General features: G+C 47.5%; 1 protein-coding gene across 3 annotated transcripts in view; it reads left to right on the top strand.

Annotated features, from left to right (window-relative positions):
- Nucleotides 1-13363, top strand: part of FOXK1 (forkhead box K1) — a 54951-nt gene extending 41588 nt beyond the window's left edge. The window contains exons 3-9 of one of the 3 annotated variants that reach the window (XM_072982749.2): nt 3613-3769; nt 4727-4873; nt 4982-5175; nt 5949-6115; nt 7605-7889; nt 11001-11225; nt 11871-13363. In XM_072982749.2, the coding sequence (XP_072838850.2) occupies nt 3613-3769; nt 4727-4873; nt 4982-5175; nt 5949-6115; nt 7605-7889; nt 11001-11225; nt 11871-12106 (1411 nt within the window). In that variant the 3' untranslated portion in view covers nt 12107-13363. The remainder of the gene's footprint in view (nt 1-3612; nt 3770-4726; nt 4874-4981; nt 5176-5948; nt 6116-7604; nt 7890-11000; nt 11226-11870) is intronic. The other 2 variants (XM_072982751.2, XM_072982752.2) reach the window with 2 other exon arrangements.
- The last annotated feature ends 7532 nt before the right edge of the window (nt 13364-20895 follow it).

Below are 20895 nucleotides of genomic sequence, written 5' to 3'. Positions count from 1 at the left end.
CGTCATGTGCTGAAGCATGCTTCCTTCTGTGCGGTAATGCCCCGGTAATGTCCTTCAGCCCCTCAGTCTTTCATCTTGAAAGTGGCAATGATAACGGTGAGAGGCGGAAGGTGAAAACTTACATTTTTAGCACTTGTGAGCAGAAATCTGAGATTTGAGCACCTTCTCTAATTCGCTGTGTGTGTGTCGGAGAGGGTGTGGGTGGATGTACATGTGCATCTGCATGAGTATAGAATAGTGTCCTAATTAAAAGCGTCTAATCAGGAGGCTTCTGCGAGGCAGCGAACGCTGTAAGAGGCATAAGAAAGCCCATAGTCTAAACTCTGCCCCCCCCCCAGGAACAAACCCTCAGAACAAAATAAACCATAAAGGCAGCAGGCACAAAAAGATACTGGAAGGTGTGGACTCGGTCACTGTTGTTACCGGGACAAACGTTATATCATGTGGAAGGCTGTAAAAAAAGTTACTGGAACAATCCATGCGAAAGAAGAAACCTTTTCGGGAACAAATGGCGCCTGTGAATGAGCTGTTATTTCAGCTGCTCAAGGAAAGCTTGAAAAACGAAAGAGCACATTTGTTTGCAACCTATTAAAGAATAAGGGTCTTATCTTTTGTGTGTGTGTGTGTGTGTCTCCCTCCTCGGTCATAATTTGATTTCTACTTAGGGAATTCAATTATTTGGTGTTTGAGCAAGCCTCGTTTTATCTTCCAAGAAGATCTGAACTGTTAGTAAAGACTGGCCGTGTTGGTTAGGTTAATTCTGGAAACTCGTCCAACATGGGGTTTTCCCATGCCTTGAGAGTAGTTTCCTCTCTCTTCCAAATTATTCCATTCCATTTCCAACCCCCAGTTTTCTTGGGTTCTCTGACACCATCTAGTAGTCTTCATGCTGAACGGTGTTCATCTCTCCGCGAGCTGATTTGGGGTTGCCTTTCTCTATGTTAGAGCCCTTCTCTTGTGCCTTTCATGAGTTGGTTAGGATTCTGCAAATTTACGGAGAACCAGTTCGGTTTTGGTGTTGTCGGCATGTGCTGTCGAATTGCCTCTGACTTATGGCAACCTTTGGGGTGAACGATCTCCAGAAGGTCCTCTTCATCAACAGCCCTGCTCAGCTCTTCTAAACCCAAGTCTGTGGCTTCCTTTATGAAGTTGATCCATCTTGTATTTGGCCTTCCTCTTTTTTAAAAAATTGCTTTCTGCCTATCTCAGCGTGATTGCTTTTTCCAGAGAATCTTGCCTTGTTGCAATTTGCCCAAAGTTGGCTTTTAATATTAGGATTATTTATCAAAGTTGATGTCTTTCTGGCTTGCTCCATTCCCCCTTCCTTCCCCCTCTTCCATTTTCTGATGTTCCGCTTGTACGGCAGGCTTGTTACCTGTAGGATTTATTGAGAAAATCACAGCAGGATTATGAGAAAATCTCTCCTCGTTTTTCGGTATTATCGAAGGCCCGCATGACTTCGCCGATTTGTGGTGTCGGAAAAAATGACGGTGTGAGTGTGTCTGTTTGCGTTTCAGGGAAAACATTATCTGTATACACATACAATTCTTGGTCTAGGATAAACAGACACCCACAGAGATAATCTAATCTCCGCTGCCTAAGTGTGTGGTCAAATCTCCTGAAGGAATTCCTGCTGCTGCTTCTCTCTCTCTTTTTTTGGACAATACAAATTTCCAGGAAAATTGTGCATTCGATTCCACCCTATTTCTACCGCTCAGAGCTGGCTTCAGAGCCTGAATAATGGGGTTTAACCTCCAAATCGATGGATAGATGTACTATTTTAATACTATTCCAAGTGTTGTTTGGTTCTCTTTTTTTTAACCATTCGTGAGCTGCCTCGAGTCCCTCCCGTATTACTGCGACTCCATTTCAGCAGTTAGGAGAGAGATGTGTCACATCTGGCCGAAAAGTGGCATCAAATTGAAAATAAGGAAGTAACCCTAGAGGTGGCCTGGCATTTATTTTGGGGGTGGTGCGTGCAAAGGTCTGTGCGTATGTGTTGTACGAAGCGCTGGTTAACCAGGAACTCGTTCTCACCTCACATCAGCTGGCCAGAACCTTCACATCATGCACTTCCCCCTTTTGCTCATCCCTGGCATGGCACACCTGGTCCGTGGGTCAGTGTTGGTGATTCCGTGGCAATACGTGGATTTGAGGCAGCAGCAAGTGGGGGTCCCTGGAAGCGTGGCAACCCCAGGACCTCCCGGGAGACCCCACGCGCCACAGGAAATGAACCTGAAATGAGACAGAAGGACACTTCTGGTTTTAAACTCTTCCTGTGGGGGTGGGGGGTTGTGGAGGGTGGGGTGGGCAGAAGGCAAGGTCCACCGGGGAGTATACTTCGTTTTAAGGCCCGGCGATCGCTGCTCCTGGAAGTCGCTAGGTGGGGGGGGGTCAACCTTTTTGGCCAGAAGGGAAGACCGTGGCGCTGGCGGGAGGGGTTCAGGAGGGGGCTCGGAAAGCCGAAAGCCCCCTAAGGGACTAGCGTGGATCACAGTGCACCTGTTGCTGACCCCTGTTATGGGGACTTTGGCCATGCCGCGTGCGGAGTCCCAGTTAAGAATTGCTCCGATTGTTTTTCCCGGTGGCTTCAGCCGTGATGCTCTTGAACAGGTGTCCCGCAGGTAGAAGGCCGGGCCAGCCCCTCGGCAGGTGACCCACCACCAGCCTGCCCAGAGAGGATTCCTCTTCTTGAGCCTGTCCGTATGCCAGCCTTGATTCCCTTATTTAATCCTCCTGCACCCTCGCTTACTCCAGTTTGCCCTGGGAGAGGTGGTGGTTCGAGCAATCATTCATTATTTTCTGTTTCGTTGCTCGGCCTTGTGTGGCATTTCTCTCGCCCCTCCTTTAACTAGCTTGTGCCACGAGTGCCATCTTGTGGCACTTCCCTGATCATCTTTTTCTTTTTCTTTCCCCATCATCCGCTTCACGTGACACTGCCGAAACACAGCCAGCCGCACACAGAGGGAAGTGACTGGACATTGCGTCAGTCACCCTAATTAATTCTCCTGGGGTGGGCTATAGAACTACAGGAGATGGGTGTCTCTCTAGCCGAGTGGTTTTCAGACTTTGTAAACACACTTTTTCCATTTCTCTGGTTTTGCTGACAGCTGACTGGAGAGGATTTTGGCGCCTCTTCTACAGCAGCAACCTTGAACGTTTCTCTTTCCAAGTAAGGGCTGAAATCCTGTTGCTTTCACTTATGCCGTGTAAGGCAGATGACATCATCAGCTACAGCAATTTTTTAAAATTAAACATTTCCAATCTCAAAAGTTCTCAAGGCTTCCTTGGGATGTCTTTGATTGGGTAAAAATCACAGTGGAGGAGACTTTCATTTCAAAAACCATCACCCTGGCTGATGACATCGTCAGCCTTATGCAGCGTGAGTTGCGCAACAGGATTCAGCCCACGTTGAACGTCAGCTCTTAGAAGCCCCCGTCATCAGGGTTGAAGTCCAAAACGTACTTTATGTTTTAATCCACCTGCCTGAGACATGTTAGGTGTTTTAACAGGAAGTGCTAATGTATGAAAATGGGAATGTATTCCATTATTCGTGTCTTGCGTTGATGCGGAACTGACCCTGTCTGTCCCTTCTCTCTCCATCTCCTGCAGCGTCCCCAATTCCTGCCCAGCCAGTCCTCGTGGGGCTGGTTCCTCAGGTTACCGCTTTACTCAGAATATTACCTCGGACCTACAGCTGGCAGCAGAATATGCGGCAAAGGCTACTTCAGAGCAGCAGGCAGACGTGTCTGGAAGAGACAGTCCGAAGGTAGGTAGCAAGAGAGACTCCACCTGCCCCCCCCCCCGGTGCGTCTGCTAGACTTCTCTAAAGAGGTGATGGAAGAGATGAGGCTGATGTTGATGCTCTGGCATGAGTCAACACCAGTGAGCCAGCCTCTCTGCCCCTTATAAAGACGACCAGCTTCCGATATAGCCTTAAAGATGGCTTGGGACTAGAATGTCCTAGGGCTTCTGCCAGGCCACCTTGGGGGACCAGAACTTGGGAGAGAGCCTCGTTTGGAAGACAGCTCTCCTAATCCTGGCTAGGTTTTTTGCATGAGTACAGTGCAGCTGGCTGGATAGCTCAGTGGTTTAGGTCTCTGTCTGCGGAGCCAGAGGTTGGGAGTTCGATCCCCCCCCACGGGGCCTCCTGGGAGAAGAGCCAGCCTGGGTGGCCTTGGGCCAGCTGCACCGTCCCAGGGCTCCCCCTAGAGGAAGGGAAGGGGAAACCATTTCTGAGTATTCTGTACCTGGGAAACTCTGGAAAGGGTGGTCATCAGTCCAAATTGACTTGACAGCACAAGACAGCTATCCATGCCGCTGTTGTACATCTCGACAGCAAATCGTGGCTAGTTAGGAAGTCAGCATGGGCGTCTGCTGTTGTGCATTGAGTTGTACAACTTTGTGTCCTGAGAAGAATGCTTACGTTGATGTCCTGACTGGCTGCAGTTTGCTGCCTAGATTCACATCATTGTTGTTATTAAAGATTGGCTTTCCTCCTTGGCTTTTTGGTGTCAAGTTCGGTTCTGTTTAGGCCCCAAAGGCAGAGAGAATAAGACAGACGGTTTTCACAGGGAGAGATTGGGGGAAGAGTGTTGTTGTGTTCGTTTGGCTTTTTTTTTTTAAGTTAGGGGGAATCCTACCTTGTTCAACAAACTCAGTGAATGAACGGTGAAGCTTCTCAAAACTCCTTTGTGTGTCTGACTTTGTGAGGGTTTGCTTGCAGGATGACTCGAAGCCACCCTATTCATACGCCCAGCTCATCGTTCAAGCCATCTCCTCAGCTCAAGACAAGCAGTTAACACTAAGTGGGATCTACGCCCACATCACCAAGCATTATCCGTATTACAGGACAGCTGATAAAGGCTGGCAGGTGAGTGGCTGGCGGGAAGAACGGCGACCGGAACACCTCTCTCTCTCAAACTTTGGGGGTAACCCTTTTTCCTGCCTCTCTCTCTTCCTCTCCCCCCCCCCCCCGCAGAATTCCATCCGGCACAACCTGTCCCTGAACCGTTATTTTATTAAAGTCCCACGTTCTCAAGAGGAGCCTGGCAAAGGGTCCTTCTGGCGCATCGATCCTCCTTCGGAGAGCAAACTGGTGGAGCAGGCCTTCCGAAAGCGGAGGCAGAGGGGGGTGTCGTGCTTCCGGACCCCCTTCGGACCTCTCTCTTCCCGGTGAGTCTCAGGGTGGGGGGGGGCAACGAAGTGGGGATTTGTGGCTCAGCTGTGTTTTAGCTGCAAAAACAAAACACACACACACAGAGGGCCCATGTTCCATTTGGCAGCCCCAAATATTTTTCCGCCCGAGGAGAAAATCAAGTAAGCACTTTCTGCCGCTTTATGGGCAAAGGGGGGGTGTTTCCACCCCAGAGGCAGCGGAGGGCAAACAACAAGTGGGGTCACCCGCAGTTGCCCTCTTTGGCTTCCTCCTGAGCCGAGTGCCTGATTCTGGATGGGTGGTGTTGTGGTTAGAGTCATGGTCCCCCAACCTTGGGTCCCCAGCTGTTCTCGGATTCAGACTCCCGGAAGAACTTCACCCCTTTGTTGGGCTGGACCGGATTTCTGGGAGTTGCCGTCCAAGAACATCTTGGGACCCCAGGTTGGGAAACCACTGGCTTGCAGTGTTGGACAAAGGCTCGAGAAAATTATGTTTCAGTCCTTCTGGATAATTACGTTCATAGCTCGAACGAAAGACAGATTATAGCTGTAACATTACTTTAGCAAGGAGGGATAGCTTTTGGCTGTCATGAGGACTAGAAACTTGAATTCATAAAGGGGAGGTTCTTGGGCTTCAGTGAACATCGCAGGGCTCCACAGTGGAACCCGAATGGCATGATCCACCCCCTGCTCCCACCTGTGCAGAAACGCTGGCTCCTTTCCTCCTCATTTTTGGTGACGTGGGTGCTGCTAATGTGATTTTACCCCTCACTTGAGTCTTTGCCTTTCAGGAGCGCCCCGGCCTCTCCCACACATCCTGGCCTGTTGTCTCCTCCCACAAGTGGCCTACAGACTCCAGAGTGCCTCTCCCGGGAGGGTTCGCCCATTCCGCACGACCACGACTTCGGCTCAAAATTAGCCTCTGTCCCAGAGTATCGGTATTCACAGAGTGCACCCGGTAAGCCCCTTCTCTGCAAATAAGGAGAGGAAGGGGAGAGCTTCACGGAAGCCTCTGGTGTTCGGTCCCCCTTGACGCACCCTCCGGGCTTTCTAAATCCTTGACCCACGTCGGAACGGCCGTGTCGAGACACCCAACGAGCAGAAGACTTGCAGCCTTTTCAAAATCAAAGAGCAGAGGATCGCAAAACCAAACTCTCGGTGGTCCTCCCAGCCAACGCTGGAGTACGGATGTTTGAACGGGTCTTCTCAGAGGCAGTAATGATCAGCTGAGCTCCTTTGGGCCACACGTTTCATAGGGAGGGTGGCATTGTAGGCAGAGCCCAGGGATCCGTCTGATCCTGCCCAACCAGTGGCCAGAAAGGCAAGGATCACAAATCGCGACTATGCCCGGTTTTTGCAGACAGCATATTTGGAAGTGGCCTGTAGGCTGCATGCATGTCCTCCATGAAATCACACCTCCTATTAGCTGTTGTTGCTGCTGCTGCTGTTGTTATTAACATTTTAAAAACCCTTTGTAGAATCATAGATTCATGGAGTTGGAAGGGGCCTCTAAGGCCATCCAGTCCAGCCTCCTGCTCAGTTCAGGAATCCAAATCAAAATAGACCTAACAGACGGTTGTCCAATTCTTTCTTGAAGGCTCCAGCATTGGAGCGCTCACTGCTTCCTGAGATCTTTGGTTCCACAGTCGTACTGCTCTAACAGTTCAGAAGTTTTTCCAGATATTCAACCGAAATCTGGTTTCCTGTCACTTGAGCCCATTGTTATGTGTCCTGCACTCTGGGATGATCAAGAACAGATCCTGCCAACCTCCTCTGTAGGACTGCCTTTCAAATATTTGAAAAGTGTTATCCTATCTCCCCTCAATTTTCTTTTCTCAAGGCTAAACATGCCCAGATCTTTCAGTCTTTCTGAAACAAGGCGTTGCTGCAGAACATTTTCAGTCTTTCCCATCTGTTTTAGGCTTTGAAGGGGGCCTTTTTTCAAAATAGAGGGACATGGTGGCGCTGCGGGCTAAACCGCAGAAGCCTGTGCTGCAGGGTCAGAAGACCAAGCAGTCATAAGATCGAATCCACGCGACGGAGTGAGTGCCCATCACTTTGTCCCAGCTCCTGCCAACCTAGCCGTTCGAAAGCATGCAAATGTGAGTAGATAAATAGGGACCACCTCGGTGGGGAGGTAACAGCGTTCCGTGTCTAAGTCGCACTGGCCGTGTGACCACGGAAGATTGTCTTCGGACAAAATGCTGGCTCTATGGCTTGGAAACGGGGATGAGCACTGCCCCCCAGAGTCGAATGCGACTGGACAAAAATTGTCAAAGGGAACTTTTACCTTTACCTTTTTTTCAAAATACACGGGCTGTCCAGACCAAAAATTATTGGTGTGTTTTTTTCCTCCCCCCTGCTTTTATGTGAATGAATGCTGGGCATCTTTGAGAGGAAGCGTCTCTCCTGACAGCGATGGTTAACCCCTTTTCCCTTCCTTTCAGGCTCACCCGTAAGTGCCCAGCCGGTCATCATGGCGGTCCCTCCTCGCCCCTCTGCCCTCATCACCAAGCCGGTGGCTTACATGCCAGCCTCCCTGGTAACCTCTCAGCCGCCTTCGGCTCACGCCATTCATGTCGTACAACAAGCCCCGACGGTGACCATGGTCCGGGTTGTGACCACCTCCGCCAACTCCGCGAACGGATACATCCTGACCAACCAGGGGCCGGCCAGCGGCGTCCATGAAGCAACCGGAGCTGTCTTAGATTTGGCCGGTGAGCCTCGAGGTAGTGCTAGCCGTGGGGAGATGTCAATATTATAATCTACTTTCTTTCTTTCTTATTATTCTTTATATACTGCCTTTCTCCCCAGAGGGGGCCTTAAGGGGGCTCACAGCGGATAAAACGATGGATTTAAAAACACGGCATAAGTATCACATGTTAAAAAGCAGCTGAATGCCTATTGAGATTTTAAAAACAGTAAACGAAGCAACACTGAAAGCACATTCAAAGCAATCATAAGGCACCACAATCCGTTTAAAAATCTCACTGACCCAGTCAGTCACCGAGAGAAGGCTTGCCTGAAGAGAGAGGTCTTGGCCTGCTTGCGGAAGGACAGCAAAGATGGGGCCAGGCTGGCCCTCAGTGGGAGGGAGTTCCACAGTCTCGGGGGCGGCCACAGAGAAGGCCCTTTCCCAGGTCCCCACCTTGTTTGAGCCCAGTGCCCAGAATCTGTTTGATCTTCCTGTAAAGTCTGCACGACATGTCTTGACAATTTGAGGCGCTAGGGTGTGTCGTGCTTGTGCGCCCGGTTGCACAACCACAGCACATCTCAGCACTTCTTCAGCAGCAGCATGTTGTGCAAACCTTACATAAGCATCGGTGAGATTCTGGCCACGGTTTTAAAAAACTGGACATGTTTGGGGTTGGTTTGTTTTTTAACCCGCAGCAAGTTTCGAATTTTGGCTGAGAGCAGCCGGTGTGGCCTGAAGGATGTGAGTGGGGTGAGAAATGCCCCCCGGGCAGTTCTGACATTGCCTGTCTTGAGTCATCATCCTCTAGGTCTAGAAGGGCTGTTCCTTTCAGCCCCACTTGAACAAAAAATCCTGCCACCAGGTGTACATCTGTGGAAAAAAGGAAAGCTGTGGTCTTTCTAAAATACTTAAGAGTTTTAGAAAGGGAGGTTTCAGACAATCCGCTTATGGCAACCAATGCAATATGTTTTCTGTTACAATTGGCAGTACTGTAATGTGTTGTTGTTTTTTGTTGCTGATGGGCTTTTTGGCCATCGTCCATGAGAAAAGCTGGCTGGATAGCTCAGAGAGTAAAGTATCTGGCTGTGAAGCCAGGGGTTGGGTGTTCAAATTCCCCCACTTTGTCTCTCAGGCGAAGAGCCAGCCTGGGTGGCCTTGGGCCAGCTGCACAGTCCCAGGGCGCCCCCTAGAGGGAGTGGGAAACCACTTCTGTGTATTCTCTATCTAGAAATCCCTGGAAAGGCTCGCCCTAAGTCAGAATTGACTTGAACACACTGATACACATATACTTCGTAAGAAAAGGGCAATAGAATATAAATCAGGTAAACAATTAACGGAAGGGGGGGGGGAACCTGCAGTGCTTCAAAACTAATTATCTCAAAGTAAGCTGTTTTTAAAAAACGACTTCACGTAAATTCTTCATGTCCAGATAATTCTGCATATTGCATTAGCATCCAAGTAATTTTGCTGACCCTTCACCGAGACCAACGGGGCAAAGGCAGGCAATTTGTATGGCTTATCACTTAACAAGCGCAATTATTACACTAATTAAGTTTTAGCTGAACCGATCGGCTTTCACGTCATTTGACCTGTGGGGAGGATAAATCCACTCCACTCCACTCTTGAGACCTGAAGGATTCGCGTTTGTCTCTTCCTTGTTGAGGCATTGAAGGGAAATTATTTATTTAACCAAGAAACTTAAACATCTGTCTGCCTAAGTGTGTTTGCTTAAACCAGATACATTTGCTTTTAAGTAACGCACGTGTTGTTAAGAACCAGGACTGCTGAACAGCTCAACGCTGTGGAGCCAGATGATGCATAGCGTCCCTTCCAGCTCCCCAGTGCTAAGATCATTGTGCGCCAAAAAGGGTTTTAGGGGTGATGCAGGAAAAATCCAGTTGTTACAGCCGTGTACAGTAGGACCCACATATCTGCAGGGAATTGGTTCCAAGTGCCCCCCATGCCTAAAACTGCATAATGGTGAACCATAGACAGAGCATGGTCTTTGGCTACCTCTAGTGGCCAGTTCTGGTAACTGCATCCTGGAAAAACTTATTTCTGAATTTTTATTTTTAAACCACTGATAAGTGAGATCGCAGCTACCGATCCCATGGAATACAGGGGTCCTCCTGTAACGCAATTGTTTCTTCAATTTATATCAGTGGAATTTAAGGCTATATACTTGGCTTTTAGTCAGGGATCTGCCGGTACAAACATCAGAAGTTACTGGGAATTTTAGGTCTAGACTTCAGCAGAGAGACCTTCCTGCTTATCCCATCTTTGAAATGCCTTTGTTAAAATGATAAGAGGTTGTATCTGATTTTAAAGACTTCAATATTTAGCTTTCAGTTCAGCTAATAGCCTCAAAAGTTTTGAAATTTCTGGGGGAGGGGGTTTGTATATAAAGTCATGTTGGGGGGGTTTAACTCCTATCTTTTTATTTGTGAACTGCTTTTAAGGGCCTCTTGCCCTAAAATCTAGTGTACAGATCCTTTAGTCATGGTAGTAATCATAGTAATAGTAATAACAGCAAGGAGACAGTATTGGTGTCATAGGTTGAAGGGAAAGGATTACTAGATGAATACATATAAGAATTCCCCCACCTAGCCATCTTGTCAGGGAGGTGTACATGGGGCAGTTGCTTTTTTCAGATACGCTCCCGAAATTTCTCACCTAGTGTCCTCCCCCAAAAAAGATCTGCTTTGCCACCATGGAACAGGAAGCCATAAAATTATTTCCTGTTGATTGTAAGAAATTATGCATGGCTACCAAAGGGCAGCCAGAAAGTCTTTCTCCCCGCCTCGCCCTGTGTTCCTAAAAACGGAACACAGAAGAGAGTTAGAAGTGGCAGGAAGGGACTTTCTCACTGTAGCGAATGCTTGTATCCTTGTGCGTGCATAAGGATAACACCAGTTCAGAAGGATGCTCCACATTTGCCCAAATAATTGTTCCCAACCTTGGGTCCCCAGATGTTCTTGGACTCAAACTCCCAGAAGCCTTCACCCCTAGCTGTTCTGGCCAGGATTTCTGAGAGTTGTAGTCCAAGAACATCTGGAGGGGACCCCAAGATGGGAACCCCTGGCCTAGAAGAACTGGGAAATAGATAACATCTCTCGTTGGTGGGTGACGTGTGCTCCTCTTTTCCCAGGGAGGGACGAGAAGCCCACCATCGCGTTTGCAGCCATCCCCACTGCCAGCCGCGTCATTCAGACCGTTGCCAGCCAGATGTCTCAGGGTGTCCCGGGGCAAACGGTCACCATCTTCCAGCAAGCCACGCCCATGACCATCGGGCAGCACCAGCTACCTGTCCGAGCGGTGACGCAGAACGGGAAGCATGCCGTCCCCACCGGCAGCATCCCTGGCGGCGCTTACGGTACGTTGCGACTCCTTTTAATTCTCTTCCTGCCGCTTGCGTGACGTGTTGATGGGCAGAACCGGGGGGGGGTGTTTGTCGGTTGCATCCGAATAAGGACACACTTCTTCTTTGTTCAGACCTGTTTAGAGAGGTTGTGGACCTGTGGTTTCTACTTTGCATCTTTGCCTTCCTTCCTGCTTGCCTTCCTGCCTTCTTTCCGTAACCTACCATGGTTCTCCTCTGTGTGTGTGAGAGAGAAAGAGAGAACGTAGACCACCCAAGTCAACCAAGATGGCCTGTCCCTAATTTAAGCCAATGGGTCTACTCTGGTTTGGACTAACCATTGAATTAGACCCTAATGAATTGGATAGCTCGGTGGTTTTAGTTGTCTGGATGCAGAGCTAGAGGTTGGGTGTCCGACCTTGCACTCCTGGGAGGAGAGCCAGCCTGGGTGGCCTTGGGCCAGCTGCACAGCCCCAGGGCTCCCCCTAGAGGAAGAGAAGGGGAAACCACATCTGAGTCTTCTGTACCTAGAAAACCGTACCGGGCAGAAGTCAGAATGGAGGTGACAGTGTGACGGTAGTCATGAACGGGAGAGAGGGTGGCCGTCCTTTTTTGTCCGGAAGAGACAAGTTTTCTTCTCGCTTCTGTCTTTTTCTCCAGCCCTCACAAACCCGTTGCAGCTCCTGGCCACCCAGGCCAGTTCGTCCCCTCCCGTGGTCGTCAGCCAGGTGGGAGAGGCCGGGCATAAAGAGGTGGAAGAGTCGTCCAGCGAGCCCGATGTGAAGCGCCCTCGGATGGAAGAATCCCGAGGAGGAGGAGGAGGCGCCGTCCCCTTGCAGACCGGCAGCGTCATCACGTCGACCGCCCCACCCCAGGGACAGCCTGCCGGCGAATGAGGGAGCCCGATCTTCGGGGGAAAAGCCGTGGCGGTGGCCTTGTGGGTTGCTTTTATTTTGGGGCGGGAGGGGGTGGGGTCCTTTTTTTAAAAAACGAAACAAAATAAACTATGACTGGTAACACCTTGAGCTTTTTTTCCGGAACGAGTTCTTCTTTTTTTTTTCCTCCCCACGCTCCTTTTCTAAATAAGATTTTGAACGACTGGCCGGCAATATTTACGATCCTGAAGGGCCCAACCGAGAGGTCTCCAGAAGAGGGTGTCTCCAGAAAAGTCTTTTAAATGGGTTTTTTTTTCTTCCATCCCTCTCCGTTTTAGATTGGGCGGAGGGGAAAGAGAGACAAGACAGTTTGATGGCACGACTGCTCGGGTGGTTTTCCCTTCATCCATTTTCTTTCTCCCCCACCAGCTTTTCCTCGAAAGAGGGTGAGTTGGATCCCAGCGTGTTTTTAAAATGCAGGGCAGAGGGGGCGTGCGTCCGTGTGTCATCTCCAGGATCAACGTCTCTTTTGGCCTCTCCGTTGCAAGCGCGCCCAGAGGCATCCATGCCAGCGTGCATCCTTAAAATGCATATCCTTGGGTTTCGAAAAGATGTGGGTTATGCCTGTGCTGGCGGCAAGGGAGGGGAGTCTAAAAATGTGACTTTTCTGAGCAGTAACATGTTCTCAAGAACTTTCTTTCCACCTGATCTCCAAAGGAATTCTGTCTATGCAGCGGGTTTTAGGTAACCCGGAACAAAACATTGTACTGTACTTTTTATCTACCACCCAAATTGGCAGGCCGGTTTCTAGCTTAGAATCATAGAATAATGGAGGAAGAATTGGGGGGGGGGGCTCTAAGACCACTGAGTCAAGGCAAGAATCCACGTCAAAGCACGTTTGACAGAGGGTGGCCCATTTTTCGCTTGAAGGCCTCCAGCGTTGGGAGCAATCATCATCTCCCAAGATCATGAGTTCCAATCCTCGTACCGCTCTTAACAGGTTTTTTTACTACCCAGGGCCACGCTCCCGATGCTTCGAGAGCTAGTGTTTCAGAGCGAGTGTTGAACAGAGGGAGACCTGGTTATCACGTTGTGTACCCGGCCATGAAGTTTATCAGGAAACCTTGGACCAGTCACTGTCTTCTTGTAACCTACCTCACAGGGTTGTTGTGAGGGGGGGAATAGGGGTGGGGGAAACGGTGTACGCCACCTTGTGCTCTTTGGAAGAAGGCCAGAATAAAAATGAAATAAATCGCAATCTTATCATTGTTTACTGCATCGGGCTTGTACCATTCCTCTACCCGAATCCTCGGGCCGTCGGTGATATGACATCAGCGGCCGTGTTCCTTCGAATGCTGTAATCACCAAGTTTTGAAATGAGTTTCGGAATCCGGGCAGGGAATAAGCCTGCTTTGGGCTACTCCTGCTCTTGAATGGCGGTTCAAAGCCTTACAGGTACATCTGCAAACATCAAACTTGGACCCTCTTGGTCTTGCCTCTTTTAAGTCCAGATGTTGTAGGGACCGAGGCAAAGCATCCCTTTGAAAAGGTGTCCTGCATGTTTTTTACGACCAAACGTGGGGGTTGTTGAAAAGAGCAATTGCTTGTGTGTTTGTAGGGCAGTAAGAATTATTCTTGTTCGTGAGGAGAGTCCGAGTAGATCTCACAGCCTTGAGATGCTTTGGTGGGACATGCTGCATAAAACCCCCAAGATCTGCACTTGGTAATAATCTTTATTTGGCCAAACAGATAAGGATGAAAATCACCGCAAGCTTTAGAGGTCACACAGAACCCTTTTTCAAGCGGAATGCTCAGAAAAGCACAAGGGGCTTGAGGTTGAAACCACATAACCTTCATGCTGTTTTTAAGGTGAAATGGTAAAGTAGGATCTGCACATTATCACCATTTATAAGTTAGTATGCCTGAAGAAGAGATCTGTGCTGTTGAAAGCTTGCAGTTTTTTTTGTCCCATTTCTATTGGCCTATGAAACATATTTCTCTTTAACCTTTTGGTGAAAGGAGGAAAGGGAAACGTTGCTGCTCTGTGTGCGGAAATGTCTTTTACAACTACAAATAAAAAATGCTTGTGTCCCTGATAAAGTTGAAAACATTTTAATGCTGAAATAGATCTCCCACTATAAAATGATGCCGTTGGTGGTGGCGAGGATTCATAGGAAAAATGTAATCATAGTTTGGTTAAGCCGGGTTTTTTTAAGTAGAAAGAATAAAAAACATTACAGTTGAACAGATCGACAGCAAAACTAACAAACACGACTGCTTCAAGCAACAAGCCGCAAGTAGATTTTTTTTTTCTACATCAATTTTTTGCAGTATTTTTGCTGGCTGTTCTGTATGTTCCATTTCTCTCCTTCCTTTGCGAGCAATAATTAAATCCCTGTTTAGCAAGGAGAGGGCTACCTCTCTCTAATCTTAGCAGAGGAATAAGCCTATTCTGCTTCATTGTAGGATTGCAAGCATTTGCTTTCGAAGCCCCGGGCGACATCCCATACTTGTGTAGGAAACGGTTAATGTTTACATTTGAGGACAACTGCAGCTTGCATGCCGCTTTGTAGCCCGGTGGAGCTCGAAGAAGGAAAAAAAACAGAGCGGGCTATTGTCCATCCGTCTCCAGAGTGGACCAGCTGTACATCAACCTGCCTTCTGCATACCTTTCTCGGGAACACTGAAGGCTTTTGTTCAACTCTGAATCCAGCTGTCCATTTCGATTAAGCTGAAAAAGGAGCTGACCGCAAGGATTCACTCTTAGCTGCTTTCGTGGTGGGTTGCTGCTCCCCGTCAGCCGAATTAAATTGCCTGGATAGTTTCCCTTGTTTCCAGTTCTCAGTGTGACAGTGTCAGGGTGGAGGAAGAAGACGGACGGCTCAGGTTTCAGGAGGTGTGAATTTCAGACTTCCCTTGAGAACGTTAGGGGTGCATCTGCTCCTTTATCCATGCGCGGGTTACAAATCGGAATGCATTTCGTACGGGCTGGAAATGATAATAAGACCCTTTCTCGGAAGCAGAAGGGCTGCGTTCTTGCTGGAACCAAATAATGAATAGTCTCCTCGAGGGATGTGTGCTGTCTTCTGATAAATTTGCCAGCCGTGCCTGAATCAGAAGGGTTTGTGAGATTTGGGGGCGATCATAGGGCAGAGCAAAGAGCCAGTGGTTGGACATGGGGCGCAGCCACCCACTCACAGATTCTCTGTGTTTTCTTCAGCTTTTGTGGGGTTCAAAGGTTTTTAACCAAAGATCGTCAGTGATTTCAACCGAAATCAGGGGGAACTGAGAGTAGACTGTGCTCCAAGCACCAGAGGAGAACTGAGTGACAGCTCAACCGCCTAACAAAGTCCAAGCTCTCCCCTGGACCTTCCAAGTACTGAAACACCAGGGAGACCTTAGACTGTGGCAATCACACGGCGTATGTACCCCCTGATACTGCTTTCCTTGGTGCTGTGGATCTAAATCCATTTGTTAATCCTAACGCAGTGGACCCGTTGAATCAGTGGATTCTAAACAAGGGTTGACTTGCTAAGTTCTCATTGATTTAGTGGTTCTGCTCTGTTTGTGAGTAGAAGAGCAGGCCAGACCTGGCCTTAGAAAAAGCAACTCTGTCCATGAAAACAGCATTCCAACCTAAGCCTACACTGCCTAAATGAGGGGGCAGTGGTACATATCTGTACTATAAATTGTAGTATGGCCTAGTGGTCAGCCGCTAGCAGTCCATAGTTACATCTATCAGCCCCCCCCCCCCAAATCATCAACACAAAGATCTGTGGATTAATAGGTGATGCTAAATTTGGAAACACTTTTAATGCACAATTTTTATCCCCCCTCTCTCTTCTTTCCTCCAGTGCCCTCAGGGTAGCCCAGGTGGTCACCTTCCTTTCCCCCCCGTTGTCCTCACAACAGCCCTGCGAGGTTGGTCGAGGTGAGAAGAACTGGAACCCAGATCTTCCAGCCTGTTTTAACGGGGAATGGGAACCTGGATCTCCCCAAATCACAATCCAACATTATGTTATAATGGATTTATGAATATCGGTATACCCATAGTAATATCTAAATAAGGGGGGAGAGCCACCATGGTCACTCTGCAGTTCATGGATTGAACAGCCGATTTCACCACACTTTCCTACACATTTTTCCACCCTCACACCACCAGTATGCTCTAGCAAAACCCGGGAGGAGAGAATTAGCTTTCTGGACGTTTAACACCTTTTCCCCCTAGTTTTAAGTACAGATCTATTATTTTATCTGTGCCTAAACTGTGTACAGGCTCCTGCAACACTGGTTATAAACCACCTTCCATTTTTAATTGCAAAAACCAGCTGCGATCCTTGTGCTTGTGTTAACGACGCCGTGAGTTCGAAGGAAGACGTTAAATTGCCTGCACTTTAAAATCAGAATAGACAGCTGCACTTGGAGAGGAGCATGTACATATAATGGAACATTTACCCCCGCTTAAATTTCTATCATCTCAGTGCAACTGAATTTTGACCCAGAGGCGGGATGGCGCTTTTGAATCTGCTTGTACAAGCATTTTTCCTCCGGTTTGATTTCCATATGAAAAACATTCTCAATAACATCAGGGCATAAAACTTAACAGGCAGGAAGGAGCTGACCTCAGTCGGCATGGAATTTGTGGGGCAGGCCTGAAAATTTATCATGGGTCACTGCTGAATTTCTGTTGAATGCAGTTCATCCCCGTGGCCTCTCCACTGGAAATTAAAACAGGCATTTCCATCCTATCCGCACGACTGGAAATAAGATATTGTATAATAATAATCCTGTGCTGCCAAGTCAATTCTGACTTACGGCAACCTTTTCCAGGTAGGGAATATTCAGAAGTGGGTTTGCCCTTCCCATTTTCCAGGGTTGCCCTGGGACGGTGCAGCTGGCCCAAGGCTACCCAGGCTGGCTCTACTCCCAGGAGGCACACTGAGGAATTGAACTCCCAACCTCGGGCTCCACAATCAGTTGCCTAAATCACTGGGCTATTATAAGCCCAATACATTGGATAGATAAGTAACATTTCGGTATTGGCTACCAAATGGTGAGAAATTGTGCACACGTATGTACAGTATGTGCAAGAGTGTGTGTTGCATTTTTATCCCACTTATTGTCTTAAGCGGCACATATGGATTTTCGCCATCATCATAACAACCCTGTGGGGCAGAGTCTGTGGAGAGGGTATAACAGAGCCAAAGCCACCTAGTTAATTTCATGACCATGCGGTCCATTATCAAGTCCCATTCATTTTAATGGGTCTACTCTGGATGAAACCGAAATTAGAGTTAGCCTACAAAATTCCCAAATGTGTCTTCAGTGGAGAGAAAAGCAGCAGGATAAATGAACCCAAAAATGTAAATAAGGAGAAAAGACAGGCCAGGAGAAAATGAGGCAAGTGCCAAAAACGAAATGCGGCAAAGAAATAAAGCTGTATTAATGGTAAAGTCTTTATTTAACAAGTCAAAAAGTTTATTGGGTGGGGGAGGAAAGGAAGGGACAATCACATAAACACTCTTTTTTTTTTTAAGATGGGAAAAATCCGGAAACTGTTACAAAGGCGTGAACACATGACAGAAAGAAAAACTGGGAACATAAATTAAAAAGTCTACTAATAATAGAACTACAAGCTGTTTGGTGCAACCTACGACCCCAGCAATTAATTAAGATTCTCCAGAGACGACATGTGAAGAAGGAATAGTTCTAAAACAGAATAAAGAAAAAGTCTGAGGTTTTTTTTCCCCCCCACACATCCAGTGAAGATAGATACACAATACTAGAGGGATTTAGTACTGTTGGCTGGGTGAAACTGGAAGAATTAAAGCCGTGTGCTGTCTAAAATAATGAAAAGTAGCTTTAAAATATTGTAATTCATTAGCTAATTGAGGATGGACTCTGCTTAGCCTCAGGGCCTAGGCCATTGGCACTGGTTGGAAGAAGTCTGGGCCATGGCCAAAAGAAGGAGAAGGGGTGTTGATTATGAGAGCAATACGAAATGGCGGGGGGTTTGCCTTTTGTTTTAATTCCCTGACTGTAGCATTAAACCGACACAGTCCAGTTTAATGCTACAGGGCTGGATTTACAGCACTTCCTGGTTAGAGTCAGCAACCACCATGGCCTAATGTTGATCTGCATGCCCCTTCATGTAACGTTAAACCATGGTTTGTCAGGATAACTGCCTGCCTCAGAAATCAACAATATCCATGCGGTTCTCTCTTACAACTCAACCGAGATGAAGCTAAAGGGGTTTTATCATTGCCAGTCAGTCAGTTTCTGGTCTCCTTTTAAAAAGAAATCTCGGATGAAGTGGATTTTTAGGCACCCTTCTTTGTAGTTTCTAGCTGATGAGCTATGACAACGTGTGAAGGATTTTCTGCTTGGCAGCAAGAAAAAGCCAACAGTAAATTTTATAGAGTGTCAGGCCACTCAGATAAAACCCATCTCCAGCAAACATGCTTTGCATTTATATTATCTTTGCATTCCTGGAGGAGAAGGTGATTAAAGACACAGGCAGAATCAGCAAAGCTAGTTAACTAAGATTAATCTGTCTTCCCTCTTGTGCCATTTTGATTCATAACAGCTATCCCATTTCGTTTCCTTTGAGAGCAGTTTTGGTGCATCAGGGTCCGTTCAAAATATTTTGCTGCCTGAGGCAAAGAAGACAATGGGCGCTCATGTCAGAAACTGAATGGGCTAGCAACCTGAACCTTATTTCAACACTACTGGAAGGATGGTGTTTTCCAGTCCGTGGTGGCAGCAGGACTAGATGGAAGGCCCGAAGGGCTCTGTCCTCCGACAGAGAACACCTGGACCAATGCTTCCTCCCCCCCCCCAAAAAAATTACATCTTCCTGAACAAACCTGTTGTTGCTACATGCTGCCAAGTTGCATCCAATCTCCAGCAACCCTAATGAGTTTCTACAGCTAAGCGAGGATTCAAACCCAGATTCCCGAATCCTAGTCTGTCACTCCATTGACTACACCATACTGAGACGTTTGACGTTAGAAGCAGTTAAGACTCTATACAGAGTCCTTCTTCCGCTGTAGGGGAGATGCATACACCAGAGAGCAAACAGCCGAAAGACAGACGGGTGTGTAATTCAGCACCTGATGTGTTCAGCTGGTTGATAAAAAGAGGTGCTGTGCCGGGATCGTGAAATCTCATTAAATGAGTCACAGTAGATCAAATCCTCCGAGAATCTTTTTAAAAAGCAATTTGCTATAGGTAGCATCAACAGGCAAGGCAGTGGACTCAGTTCACAGTCTGAAGAATCGGAAAAGTTTACGTCCCTGAATTACTCAGTGGGATTAGGGGCAGAGGAGAGGGCAAGACACAGATGACAAAACATAGAAAAAGGATTAGCCATCTACACTATAATACTCCAGCAATTCCAGGTAAATTGAGTTGGCAGCATTACATTGCATTACTTCAAATATATCTGTTTAGTAATCTTTAATTAATAATGATCACATCCCGTCAAGTTGTTTTGTGTTACAAAAGTCCTTCCAAGGTTTTCTGACTACGAGCACTCAATAGTTGGTATCGAAGCGACCGACATGGATTTGACCCAACTCCGGGAGGCAGCGGAAGACAGGAGGGCCTGGTGCGTTCTGGTCCATGGGGTCACAAAGAGTCGGACACGACTTAACGACTAAACACACAAGTCCCTCCTTCTAGTATCACTCTGGAACTGAGTAACTCGCTCAAGGCTACACCGCTGGAAGGGCACACGACTCCATGGACCCCACATAGTTTGTTGATCTTGGCTGGCTCTTCCCCGGAGAGGTTCAATGAGAGTTTCAGACTCCTGGCCCCTCGCTCTGCAGTCAGGCATGCCAACCTACGGAGCTGCACCATATTCCAGTAAGTCTTGTGATGCCTTGTAAAGGTATCTTTGCAATACCTTTATAGCAGTTATCTCCCTACCGGTGATAGGTGGAGATCAGCTACAGCCTCAAAGACCCCTGATTGTTTATTATTATTATTATTATTGGTGCACTTTTTGTTGCAGCCAGTAACCAGCATGGTTTGTTTGTATTTTTTGCCCCACCTTTCTCCTTCGAAGGACACAAGGCGCCTTACATCATTTAAAAAAACAGTATTTAAAAACTAAAAAGACTAAGCATGCAATTAAAAAAAAAAAACGGAACAAGTCATTCTGTTCCAAATGAAATAAATACCAGAAATACATTTAAAAGCAACAAGAGCACAACAATCCATTTTTTTAAAAAAATCTTATCAGTCAGTCAGTCAGCCTGCCTGAAGAGAAAGATCTTCATGGAGGTGGGGGTGTACAATACAGTAGGGGGGGCACCCTGGAATTTAGGAAAGTTACTCTCTTTTTTTGAGTAGAATACAACTGGCAATAACCAGGTTGGCTGAGGAGCCCTAATTCACATTTCCAAGCTCCCATCTTCAATGACCCAGCTGAGCACTGCATTTACAACAGTATGCATGAAATGATGACGACTAATACAGCCCATTTCCTTCAGGGCCTGTTGTCCCAACATTTCACAACCACAGCTGTAAATCTGTGGAGGTTTTTGTGTTTTTCGTTTGTTTGTCTGCTTCTTTGTTTTGCTAGGGTGGGGTGGGGAGAGGCAGTGAAATAAATCTGCGGGTCTCAAAGCCCCCGCAAGACATTTCCTTTAAGCTTTTGCGGCACATGCTGAAAACAGGCTAAAAGCCAGCCATCTCTTCTTTTTTTTTTTAAGTTGCAATAATCGAGGGGCTTCCTGGCTCCGAACCAACCCAACTTTGTTTTCCCCCTCCACCAAAGAAGAGCACTTAGGGAGCATCTCCTG

Source organism: Pogona vitticeps, chromosome 13, assembly GCF_051106095.1.
Source record: "Pogona vitticeps strain Pit_001003342236 chromosome 13, PviZW2.1, whole genome shotgun sequence".
NCBI classification, from domain to species: domain Eukaryota; kingdom Metazoa; phylum Chordata; class Lepidosauria; order Squamata; family Agamidae; genus Pogona; species Pogona vitticeps.
Note: the sequence above shows the minus strand (reverse complement) of the source record. Positions and strands in the feature narration are given on the sequence as shown.